Source organism: Benincasa hispida, chromosome 8, assembly GCF_027475165.1.
Source record: "Benincasa hispida cultivar pf3 chromosome 8, pf3_genome.v1.1, whole genome shotgun sequence".
NCBI lineage: Eukaryota > Viridiplantae > Streptophyta > Magnoliopsida > Cucurbitales > Cucurbitaceae > Benincasa > Benincasa hispida.
This window is the reverse complement of record NC_143485.1, coordinates 2,565,002-2,577,952: the sequence shown is the minus strand read 5'-3', so window position 1 is coordinate 2,577,952 and position 12,951 is coordinate 2,565,002. Positions and strand designations below refer to the sequence as shown.

Below are 12,951 nucleotides of genomic sequence, written 5' to 3'. Positions count from 1 at the left end.
GTTATGAAAAAGAAGGATACTTGAATATGATTCAAATATTAAATTAATTAAATATTTGATATTTAATTAAAGATTAAATAAATGTTAATTTGATTAATTATTTAATTTACTTAAGTTGAATTAGATTTAGTTTTAACTTCAAAATTAAATAAATTAATCTGTCAACTCCCTCGTTTTATTCTGAACCCTAGAAGTCTAAAAGATATAGAATAGTCCTCTCTCACTCTCATATAAAAAAAAAAGAAAAAAGAACAGAGAAGAGTTCTCTGGTTTTGCCTTCCCCTTCTCCAAGAATACTTAATCTCTCATAAGCTTCATTGTTCCAAAGAGAATAGCAGAGAAGATCGTTGGTCATGTCTTGCTTGTGATTTGATCGTGCAGTGGATCTAGAAGATTGGAAAAAGGTATTTGAAAATTGGTTCTACAAAGGTGTAATTCATCTTTCTTAATTAATTATTGTATAAAGTATGTGTAGCCGATTTTTTTTTATGTTTTTGTTCTATAATTTTTCTGTAACAAAATTGGGCAAAGCGATAAACCGCTTCTGCTTTGGGATTCAATCCCTTCAATTGGGAGTCACTTATTTTTACTTTCAATTTTTGTTCTAGAATTTTTACAGAATAAAATGGTGAATGCATTTTTTTTTTCTATACATGTGTGATGTATGGTTTTAAAATTGGATTTGCATAAGTTTATAGATTTTAACATTTAGATTTACAATTTACTTTGATTCGATCAATGTAAAGGCCCAATGTTTTGGATACATTATTTGTAAATCGGGTTTTGTAAGTCTGTGTCGTTCGTGGTATTTTTTTTGCTGTAAAAGAAACCCAAAATAGTGGTGAAAACCGTAATTCGGAATGTAGACCTAAGAAGTTTTCGTGCAGGGTGCTATCTGATCGCATCTTTTGTACGTCATGAAAAGATTTTGACAGTCTGACTATCATTGTTTGTGCATCATGGATTCTCCTAGACCCGTGCACTTTTCCTTGGGCATGATTGATGCGGAAGTTGGCGGAAAATTAGGATTTTTAAGCCCCTAATTTGAGAAGATGTTGGCAAATTATTTACCATGGAGTTAGAAAATTTAAATTATTGTTTTTTATTTTTTTTTTATTTTAGGAATGCCAAAATCTAATCTATTATTGCTATTTAATTTGATCATGCATTGGATGTATGTTTTAAATTATTTTAATTTATATATTGCATAATATATGCCATATAGATTAAAAATCTCACATTAGATTTAAGCATGTTCATGTATCATATTATAATATAATTGTTATATAATGTGATAGTATGAAAATAAATTTCATTAGTTTAATATAAGAGATATTTTTTTTTAATGAAATAGCATGATCATGCATTTTTTAAATATAAATGTTATATTTAATTTTATATGCATGATGGATATTATATACTAAGCATGTGTATAATATAAATGTTATATTATAGTTTAATGATGGATTAAAACATGTATATTATATAGTTTTATTTTCATTATTTGTTAATATAAATGTTATATTATGCATGTTAATAAAATGAATGATGCATGTTATAGTTTTTTAATTTCTTAATATAATTATTTTATAATTTAAAAATTAAAATCTATAATAATTAGTTGTATCCAAACATAGGGTTATAATTAATTATTTTTTAAAAAGGGTTTTTATAAACAATTAAAACTTTATGTTAATATTTCTAATGAGTTTAGGCATAGGTTAATCTTCTATTACTTTTAATAAGATTAATTTGAGAAAATAAAAGATAATCTTTAAAATATTGACTAAAAGAATTTTGACTAGGAAAGTTTTGTTTAGAATTGGGGTATTTAAGCTGACGAAAATAAAATATCCCTACCTGGGAACCGACCTGAAAAGTCAATTAGTCAACATTTTATAAGCATGCAACAAATAAATAATGTTTATTAAAATGTTTGATGAATATTAATCATTTTTATTAAAATATCCAATATAAATGTTATATTAGATCAAATAATCATCACTTAGATAAATAACTTAGTCTAAGTTTACCTAAATAATGAACCCTAATTTGTAAAATACTTAATGGGAGTAAAAGTATATTTGATATACATTTACTTTCACATTCTCCATAAAATTCACACCATGAGATCCATACTCGGCCTGGTGATAGCCTGAGCACATCCTCGCTTCGAAAGTTGTTTGTATGGCAAGGTGAATGGAGAAAGTATTTATAGTAAGGGGGAGAAGGATATGTATCAACATATTCTATGGTCTCTTTTATTAGTTTGCATCATGAAATTTCATACTCGATCTCGTGGTGCCCTGGGTGCACCCTCCCTTCAGAAGGTGTTTGAGTGGAATCAATATCAAGGCAAACTCTAGAATGGATAAGATCACCTTAGTTTTGCACTAAAATTGTCCTTCACTTTGGCAGACTTATTAGGACGAAACTCTGGGATCTAAAATAAAGGGTTACATTTACAATAATCATTAAGTAAGTTAATGCTTTTTTTTTACCAAAATAATGATAACCAAACACTATATGAATACAAGTTATTTTTGTGTATTGTTTGGTTGAGAGTGTCTCAATTCAGTGAAGCAATAATTGACTACCCTTCAATAACTTTTAGTTCTGAATCACTGAAATATCATTGCAAATATTAATGAATGTGAGAGTTTTCATTATTTCCTTTTCTAATTTTGATTAGGTTTTTTCAAAGAGTTATTTCGATTTTCTAATTAATTTAAAATTTGTTTATTTTAGCAATTAAATATGTCTAATGTTATCATGGCGATACTCTCTGCTAAGAAATTAACTGGTGTAAATTACGCTACTTGGAAAAACATAATCAATACTGTGTTAGTTATTGACGACTTACAATTTGTCTTTGTTCAGGAATGTCCTCAACAACATGGACTCGATGCCTTATGAAACGTTTGTAATGCCTATGATAGATGGATTAAGGGCAATGATAAGACCAAAGTCTACATCTTGGGAAGCTTGTTTGAAGTCTAGGCCAAGAAACACGAGAGTATGGTCTCTACTTATGAGCTGATGAGTTCACTGCGATAGATGTTCAGATAAAAGCATGAATCTCTAAAAAACATCTTCAATGATCATATGAAAGAAAGAACCCCAGTTCAGGAACACATTATTGACATGATGGTTCAATTTAACATTGCTAAGATGAATGAGGTTGTCATAGATGAGTCCAATCCTGTCAGCTTTATTTTGGAATCACTTCTGAAGAGTTTCCTTCATTTCTGTAGTAACGTTGTCATGACAAGATAAACTAAAACCTTACAATTCTTCTTAATGAACTGCAAACTTATCAGTCCTTAATGAAAATAAATGATAGGTAGGAGAGGCAAACATTACCTTAAGAAACTTCCAAAAGCGTCAAACCTCTAGGAGTAAGAATGAAGTTTCTTCTTCAAGCTCTAAGAACTTCAAGAAGAAGAAGAGTGGTAAGGGGAATAAAGCTATCCTTACTGCCTCCCAAAAGAAAAGGAAAAAGGTCAAGACTGCAAAAGGGACTTGTTTCTATTACAATCAGAATGGTAACTGGAAGAGGAATTGCCTCAAGTACTTGGCTAAGAAGAAGAAAGTCAAATAAGATAAATCCAATTTACTTGTCTTAGAAACCTATTTAGTAAAGTGTGATGATTCTGCCTAGATAATTAATTCATGAGCCATTGACCATATTTGTTCTTTTTTACGGGGAATTAGTTTTTAGAGGTAGTTGGACGAGGGTGAGATGACTGTGAAGGTCAAGAATGGTCAAGTCGTCTCAGTCATTGTTGTTGGGAGCATTAGATTACTTTTTAGGAAATCTTTTCTATTGTTGGAAAATGTTTATATAGTTCCTAATGTTAAAAGAAACTTGATTTCAGTTGCTTGCTTATTAGAACAATGTTATTCAATTACTTTCTCAGTGTATAAATAATTTATTTTCAAGAATGGAATTGAAATTTATTCAACAACTTTAGAAAGTAATCTATATGTGCTGAGATCTTTAGTATCTAAAATGCTCCTCAATACTGAATTGTTCAAAATAGCAACAACTAAAAACAAAAGACAAAAGATTTCTCCAAAAGAAAATGTCTATCTTTGGCATCTAAGATTAAGTCATATAAATTTCAACAGGATTGAGAAATTGGTTAAGAATGGACACTTGAGTGAGTTAGAAGAAAATTATTTACCAGTATGTGAGTCATGACTTGAAGGCAAAATGACTAAAAGACCTTTTACTAGAAAAGGTCGTAGAGCCAAAAAGCCCCTAAAACTTGTATATTGAGACCTCTGTGGTCCTATGAAGGTTAAGACAAAAGGAGGGTATGAATATTTCATCTCTTTCATAGATGATTATTCGAGATTTGAGTATCTTTACCTATTGAAACATAAGTTTGAAATTCTTGAAAAGTTCAAAGAGTATATGACTCAAGTTGAAAACTTGTTAAGTAAAACTATTAAAACACTTCGATCTGATCGTGGTGGAAAGTACATGGACTTGAGATTCCAGGATTATATGAGAGAACATAGAATCACATCCAAACTCTCAGCACCAGGTACACCATAACAGAATGGTGTATTAGAAAGGAGAAATGAAATCTTGTTGGATATGGTTCGGTATATAATAAACTATGCTCATTTACCTGACTATTTTTTGGGTTATGCAATAGAAACTACAATATACATTTTGAACAACGTTCCATAAAAAAGTATTTCTAAAACATCTTTTGAGTTGTGGAAAGGTCGTAAAGATAATTTACTACATTTTAGGATTTAGAGATGTCCAACACACGTGTTATTGATTAACCCAAAGAAATCGGAACCTCATTCAAGGTTATGCCTATTTGTAGGCTATCCTAAAGAGACCAGAGGTGGTTTCTTTTATGATCCTAAGGATAACAAGGTTTTTGTATCAACAAATGCTTATTTTAAAAAGATCATATGAGAGATTGCAAACCGTGCAGTAAATTAATTTTGAGTGAGATTTCTAATGGAAAAGACAATTCATCGACAAGAGTTGTTGATAATACTAGTACATCAACAAACATTGTTGACGTCCCAAGCACATCTAGTTAAAATCCTTCTCAAGAGTTGAGAAAGTCTCGTCGTAGTGGGAGAGTTATATCCTATCTTACATGGTATATGAGTTTAACAGAAGCCCAAGTCATCATATCTGATGATGACATTGTCCTTTAAATAGACAATGAATGATATTGACAAAGATGAATGGGTCAAAGCTATGGATCTTAAAATAGAGTCTATGTACTCCAATTCAATTTGGGATCTTGTAGACCTTAAAACCTATAGGTTGTAAGTGGATCTACAAGAGAAAAAGAAGTGTAGAGAGAAAGGTACTTTAAGACTAGATTGGTGACAAGGAGTTACACCTAAGTTGGGGAGGGGAGAAGGGGGTTGACTATGAAGAATCCTCTTGTCCATTGCCACATATTATGACTATGAAATATGGCAAATGGATGTCAAGACTACCTTTTTGAATGAAAATCTTGATCAGAGCATCTACATGAATCAACTAGAGGGATTCCTAAAACAAGATCAGGAGTAAAAGGTTTGCAAGCTGAAACGGTCCATCTATGGATTGAGATATCCAGATCTTGGAATATAAGGTTTGACACTACAGTCAAATTTTATGGCTTTGATCAAAATCTTGATGAGCCTTGTATTTGTTGCATTTTATGTCCTAAAACTCATGGTTTGTAAATGTTAAACATATTCAATTACTAGTAAAGATGTTACCGAGGTTTATTCAATAAAGCTGTTATTGGATATGTGAATTGCATATTTCATTTTAGAAAACCCTAAATCCAATAAACTAAGCTTCATGACTATAACATGAATACTTGGACTTTATGTAGATACATAAAAGTAGATCAAGTTCGAGTAAATAGCCAAAATGGTCTATAGTATACGGATAAGACTGTATACCTTATTCTGGAGACACTATTGGATGTGACTGACTTATATTTAGTACAAACAATGTGATCCTAAATCATTCGTGTGGAGACATGTGAGTGGAGGCGTCCTATGCAAAGAGTTTGTATAAGACCAGACCAAGAAATAAACGACTCTTACTTTATAACACCGTTTACTATTTAAGATTGACTATTTCAAATACAATGACCAAGGTAACTTGACCTTGATTTTGAGCTAACTATGAACTATTGTTTATTCAGGATTATCTTAGATCTGCATGAGTGAGGGTGGCTCATCAGTGTCGACTCAATATGCCTCCCATTTCATGGGTAAGATCGGATAGATAGCTGGGGACATAGGGTATAAGAAGGAATTCACTCCTACTCACTTGGGGATAGTAGAGAGATTGTTCCTTTAAGTACTGACTCCATGTCCAAAACAAAGGGCCCCACCCTTTGTTGAAGAAGAAGAAGAAGATTAGAGGGAGAAGCATAAAGATAAACAAAAGACTTCTTTATTGATTTGTTAAAGATATTCAAGTGGATTATATTTTGGTGGAGTTTGTGGTAACTAAAATGTGAAGATGAAGATTAGATTTCTAGGGTTCGATCTTTTATTATTTTTTCCTCTTCTAGTTTTGGACTCGAGTAGTGCACTTTTTAAATAGGCTACTTAATTTTAGATTGAGAAAATTAAATGAGTTTATATATTTTTTTCTTTTTTAAAAAGTATAAAGATAGATATGCCAAATCACCTGTTAGATATATATATATGAGAAGTATCTAAAAGTATTGGTATCGAGTACGTGTTTGATACATATTTTTTACCTCACATGAAGTATATGTGCTTCATAATATTACTCTTTATTTATTTTTTTAAATAAAGTTATTTTAATAAATAATAAAAATACATTAAATTCGCATACCACGTCCACCATTTTCAACATAGCATACGGCATGGCAAAGTCTAGAATGACAGCCATGTGGAGCTTAAAATCATGAACCTGTTGGGTTTTATGTCCTAAAACTCGTGGTTTGTAAACATTAGAACTTATTATGAGAATTCAATAAAGTTATTGAATATATTGTTTTTTAGAAATCCAATAAACCTAAGTCCCTTGACTATTATATGAGTACTCGAACTTTATGTGGAGACATACAAGTGAATCAGGTTCAAGTAAATAGTCAAAATGATCTATAGTATATGAATAAGATTGGGTACCTTATTCTGGTAATACTATTGGATGCAGCCTACTCTGTGGTTGTTACAAAGTGTTGTAAAGTGCTATATACGAAATGATTCTAATTCGTGCATGTTGAGACATGAGGAGTGGGGGTGTCCTATGCAAATGAGTTTTGTGCAAGATCGGACCACGGAACTTGTCACTCTTACTTTATAACATTGTTTACTATTTAAGACTAACTATTTTAAAACGATGACCTAGGTAACTTAACCTTAATCCTGAGCTAACTATGAACTCCTGTTTGTTTGGGATTATCCTTTGGTCTGCAAACGGTGAGAGTAGACCAATTGCCTATGCTCAATAAGCTTACCATTTTAGGATAAGACCGGATGAATAGCTAGGAACATAGGGTGCAAGAGGGAATTTACTCCTACCTGATTAGGGTTAGTAGAGAGGTCGTTCCCTTCAAGTATTGATTCTGGGTCTTGAATAAGAGGCCTCACTCTCTTATTGGCCTGAGAGGGATTCGATTTGTTGATTGGATCACAAATCAACTGTTCATTAGGGGATCAGTGGAACTTAAGGAACAAGAGGTAATTTCAGGGGTAAAATAGAGATTTGACCCAACCGTTATTACGAGCAACCTGTGAAGGGTTAACTTACTAATCATGGTTATATTGAGTGGACATAATATATCTACAGTGAGACGAGTTCAACTATGGGCTTTAGTGGAATCACCCCTAAGTTAATGAATGGGGGTTAGATCGATTTGACGAGTTTAGCCGATTAATCTTAGATCATTGGAGCCCATGATCTCCGTGAGGTCCCCCTACTAGCTCGTAAATGGGTAAGCTTTAGGGTAGCTTGAGAAATTAATTTGAAACGTTCAAATTAAACAGAACAAGAGAATAAATATTTAAATATGATTTAAATATATGAAGATGATTATTGTTGTGCAAAAATTAATTTAATATTTGATATTAAATTAATTATTTATTTATTTTTAAAATTAATTTATGAAATTAATTTAAGAAAATCAATTTTGAATTAAAATGGTTTACAATCATTTTTGTTTTAAAAAGAAAATGGGAAAACAATTTGCATGGTTGCACAAAATGGAAAATGGATTTTCTCCATTACCATTATCTTCTCTATTTTGATTCTCCAAGCATGAGCTGTAAGCCATGCAGTCTATCACCTTGCATGTTCATCTAAATATATAAAGAAGATTGGAGTTGTTGGAGAAGAAAAAAAAAAGACAGAATTTTGAGAGAAAAATTTCAGTGAAGAAGAAACTGTCTTCTTCAATTTACTTCTGTGAGCTTTTCTTGTTTTTTCACATCTTCAAGTTGTTCTTGAGTCCCACAACTCTGTCTAAAGCTCCAAGAGCATAGTAGGGAAGGCTTTGAAGTGGTTCACGTTGATATCAATGAAAACAGCAGCTGAAGAGACATTTTCTTGAGGAGTTCATTAAAGGTATGTTCTGAAAACCTATTTTTTTATGAAGAGCATGCTTTAGTTTTTATACTTTCACTGCATGTTGTTTAACCGTGTATGGGTCTACGTTCATTTAAACACTATGGACCTGGTACATATTTTTCCATAATCTAGTACTAGATCCAGGATTTTTATCAATATTTTTTTTTTCGATCCCTATTTTTGTTATTATTTATTAAAATAACATTATTTTTGAAAATAACTCTTACTTTTTAAATCGAAATGTTAGAAAAAGAAAAAAGAAGTCAGAGATGGAGAGCTAGGTTTTATAGAGCAAAAAGAAGAGTAAGAACTAAGAAGGTTGGATCTGGGACTTCACTACCTTGCCTCTTCGGAGCTTGCAAATGGCAAATTCTCCATCCTCTTCCTCTTCTGGGCTTTCACCATGCGCCAAAAGCCATTTCTCTTCCTCTTCCCCTTTCTATATATATATATATATATCTATATTGCCCTAATTGTCGCATCATTCAGCGACTTAGGGCTTGCCTTCGATTGCGTAGCCTCGCTTTCTCCGCCGCCTCTCTCTCTTTGTAACTGTAAGCTTCACCTCCATTTCCGCCCCTTGTTTCTTTTGCTTTCTCATTGATCAGTCAATTGTGAAATTACTCCCTTGTTCTCTGTGTTTTCTATTCTTAATGTATGTGTTATTTCTATGATCTGCAATGCAAATCAAATATTTGTGCCCTACAAATCTCCCTCATTAATTTGTCTTTTTTCTTTTCCGATTTCGCTATTGACTGTATTGCCTCATTTCCCATGTTTCTTTTAACATCACAAGCTTGATTTGTCGTTTTGGGTTGTTCTAGAGATGATAAAATAGTGGTAACTTCTTTTCTTCAAACCTGTTTTTCCGAATGAAACTTTTGGACACTGTTGAGATTTTGTTCTAAACCAATGAAACTGACCTGGGTTTGATAGTTTTATTTATTTGGGTGTTGGAGCTTCGAGTGAAGAGCAGAAAAAAGCCCTTAGGTTGCATCTTCTCATAATGCTCCATACATCAATTGCCTCCATAAACATTGAATAGCTTTCTGTTACTCCATGTCTTGTTTTCAAGAGGCATACAAAATATCAAAACCCATCATGTATTGTATTGGTTTCTCTATGGTCTGAGTTTAAAGATTGGATGCTTAATTTTCACATGCACGCACTCCATTAAGTATTGAATTTACCTCCATCCATCAACTTAACATTTTAGGTCGATTGGTGATTTAAAATTGTACCAGAGTAAGTGATCCAAGAAGTCATGTATTTAAACCCTTTCAATGTTATTTCCTTCTCGATTAATATTGATTTTCATTTATTGGGTCTTCTACATATTTCAAACTCATAAGTGAGGAAGAATGTTAAATAATATTAAATCTACCTCCACCCATGACCCTACTTGAACAAGATTTGTTCTATAGGTTGTACAATTGTGTCCTTGAGTTCTAAACCTATCTTTACCCATCAACTTAAGCTAACTTTTAGATTAATCAGTGATTACTAGCTTTTGGATCAATTAATGATTTAAGAATTACAAAGATAAATGAGGAAATTGACCGTTTTCCACTGAATTGAAAAAGAAAATGGTTCTGCAATTTTCTTACCTCTGCTATATGCAAGTTCATTGTTAGAGTCGGATCATCATCCATCCTGGTGCTTGCTGGAGGATGTGCTCTATATTTCAAATATTCTGTTTGGTTTTTGGCAATTGCTTGTTCCCTGGTGCAGCCTTTACATTTCTCGCATGCTTTTAGCTTCTGGTTGATTTGATTTGTAAAGAACACCAGTTTAATGTGTTTCATGAACTTAGGAGCAGAAATGTCAACCATGTCAACTGCAAAGCTTTCCACCCACTTTATGTACAATGCACCATGTAAAAATCGACTCAGAAGCACCATTATCAAGTGTCCATCATCAATCAGTTCTATGAGCAACATTTCGAAATTCTTCGGCCTGAAATCCCGTCCCTCATTTAGAGCCTGTGCAATGGCAGTTTACAAGATTAAACTTGTTGAACCATCTGGGACAGAGCATGAGTTTGAAGCATCTGATGATGCATACATTCTTGATGCAGCTGAAGAAGCAGGAATAGACTTACCTTATTCTTGCAGGGCAGGTGCGTGTTCTACGTGTGCTGGGAAAATGGTTTCGGGTTCAGTTGATCAGTCGGACGGATCGTTCCTTGATGATAGTCAAATGGCAGAGGGCTATTTGTTAACCTGTGTTTCATTGCCAACTGCAGACTGTGTGATTCACACACACAAGGAAGGAGAGCTGCTATGAGTAGGATAGTGTGTTTGAGTGATACAGAGTGCCTTGTTTCATTGTTTTTATTCGTAATGTCATATTATTGAGAGAGAGAGAGTGAGTGAGAGAAATAAATCGTATGTATGAACTTTCACTTCATGCATTTTCCTTGTTATTTATTAGTAACATTATGCACGAGAAATTTTGTATAGTTTTCTTTGAACTTATGGACTTTGACATTCTGATTTTATCATAGAAAAATCACTACAAGAATATAAATATATCATTAAATGTGGATATAGTCTTAATAATAAATATTTTAAACTTACTTAAGAATAGGAATGTTTATTCATTCATTTAAATATTCATTTATGATTTTTTAAAAAAATTTTATTCTTGGAAATTATGGATATTTGTATTTCAATTTACTTATTATTTCTTAAATTCAATCTTCGAATGTCAAAATGAGCATATTTCAATTGACATTGAATTTAATTCCCTGATCTTATATATTGTAAAAAAAAAGTCTTTGAGTTGACAAACGATGATTTGATGTCATATTACATGGCAACATAATGATTATAAGGAGATTCCAAATGGTGTTGCGTATGAAATTGTAAGATATATAGGATCATTGTAAGATAAACTACATGGTATTAAAAAAATTTCAATTGATTGATTGTTCTTATCGAACAAAATAAAGAGGTATGATTTTTGAGTGTGACCTTGTACTACTAAATATGAACTCAATCTTTCAATGAAATTTGAATGGACTTCGAAATTGAATTCAACACCACACATTTCACTAAAAATGAAAGTACAAAATTGACACAAAATGGTGTACATAGGTTAAATCATACATTGTAATTTTTCGTTGTGATAGATTTATTTAATCTTTTTAGTTCTAACGAGAGTGGAGCATTCAAACTTGTTACCTTTTAATTGAGGACATATATTTTAAATAGTTGAATTATGCTCAAGTTGATACTGTAGTATAACTATATTTACTTCATAAAATTTTTGTATCAAATGTTTTGCTTATAAAGAAATGGAAAGAAAAAAAGTAGATCACACTATATTTTAATTCGTCAACATGAAAGACTACCAAATATACGAACATGACTACCATGCCTATCACTAAAGTGAACATAGCCAAAAAAATAATTAACATGTACTACCTCTCTCACTGTTAGAAGTTCAAATCTCCATATCTATCTCGTAATAGCTGTGAGATGAATTTGACTAGCCCCATCGACTACAACCCACTTTCCTATTGGTTTAATCTTGTTTGGTACCAATTGTTGTGATTGGGATTTAATGACCATATGGAACATCAAAATTTTGAAGCAATCAGAAAATTAAAGGTTAAATTACACTATATTTTGAAATTTTTGCCCATTTAGTCTCTTAATTTCAAAGGTATAATAAATTTGTAAGCTTTCAATTTTGCATCTAAAAGTCATTGAAAAACTTTCATTTTTGTTCTAATGAGTCATTGACACATTCGAAATTCTTAAAAGTTAATTAATTTATTAGATATATATTTTAATTTTTTATCTAATAAAACTCTAAATTTTCAATTTTGTATCTAATAAATCTTATAGTTCAACAACTAAACTTATAATTTTGAAAATTCACAGATCAAATAAACATAAACCTAAGTTCATGAACTGAATTTATAATTTAAAAGTATATTAGGTACAACCATTCATATTTATGAGAAATTAGCAATATTTATAATGAGGAGGCAACATATATGAACTTTTTATATAATTACCATGAATGATATAAAAAGAATGATCTGAAAAGTAATTATTTAAATGAACGATAAGATCCCTTTTGATAATGATCTTGAATCTACACTCATTGCATCACAATCATTTTTTTATATTGAAGTTTTCTCTAAGTTTTTAATTATGATTTTCATCTTTCTTAAAACAAAAACACTTGAATTTCTAGTCAAATTCTAAAAATAAAAACAAGTTTTTGAAAACTACAACCCTGTCTAATAATCATTTCGTTTTTTGTTTTTAGTTTGGATAAAAGAAGGTTTTTTCAAAATCTGACTTGGTTTTTTCAAAATAGTGGTAAAAAGTAGATAACAAAAGCAA

The 12,951-nt window shown here is 31.5% G+C and overlaps 1 protein-coding gene across 2 annotated transcripts; it reads left to right on the top strand.

Annotated features, from left to right (window-relative positions):
- Positions 1-9,000: 9,000 nt before the first annotated feature.
- On the top strand, positions 9,001-11,051 carry FD3 (ferredoxin 3). 2 transcript variants are annotated; one of them, XM_039037804.2, is made up of 2 exons: positions 9,001-9,144; positions 10,410-11,051. In XM_039037804.2, exon 2 carries the CDS (start codon positions 10,412-10,414, stop codon positions 10,874-10,876), a length of 465 nt encoding a protein of 154 aa, XP_038893732.1. In that variant the 5' UTR covers positions 9,001-9,144; positions 10,410-10,411; the 3' UTR covers positions 10,877-11,051. The 2 variants fall into 2 exon arrangements, with proteins under 2 accessions (XP_038893732.1, XP_038893731.1); XM_039037803.2 differs by having other exon boundaries at positions 10,404-11,051.
- Positions 11,052-12,951: the final 1,900 nt, after the last annotated feature.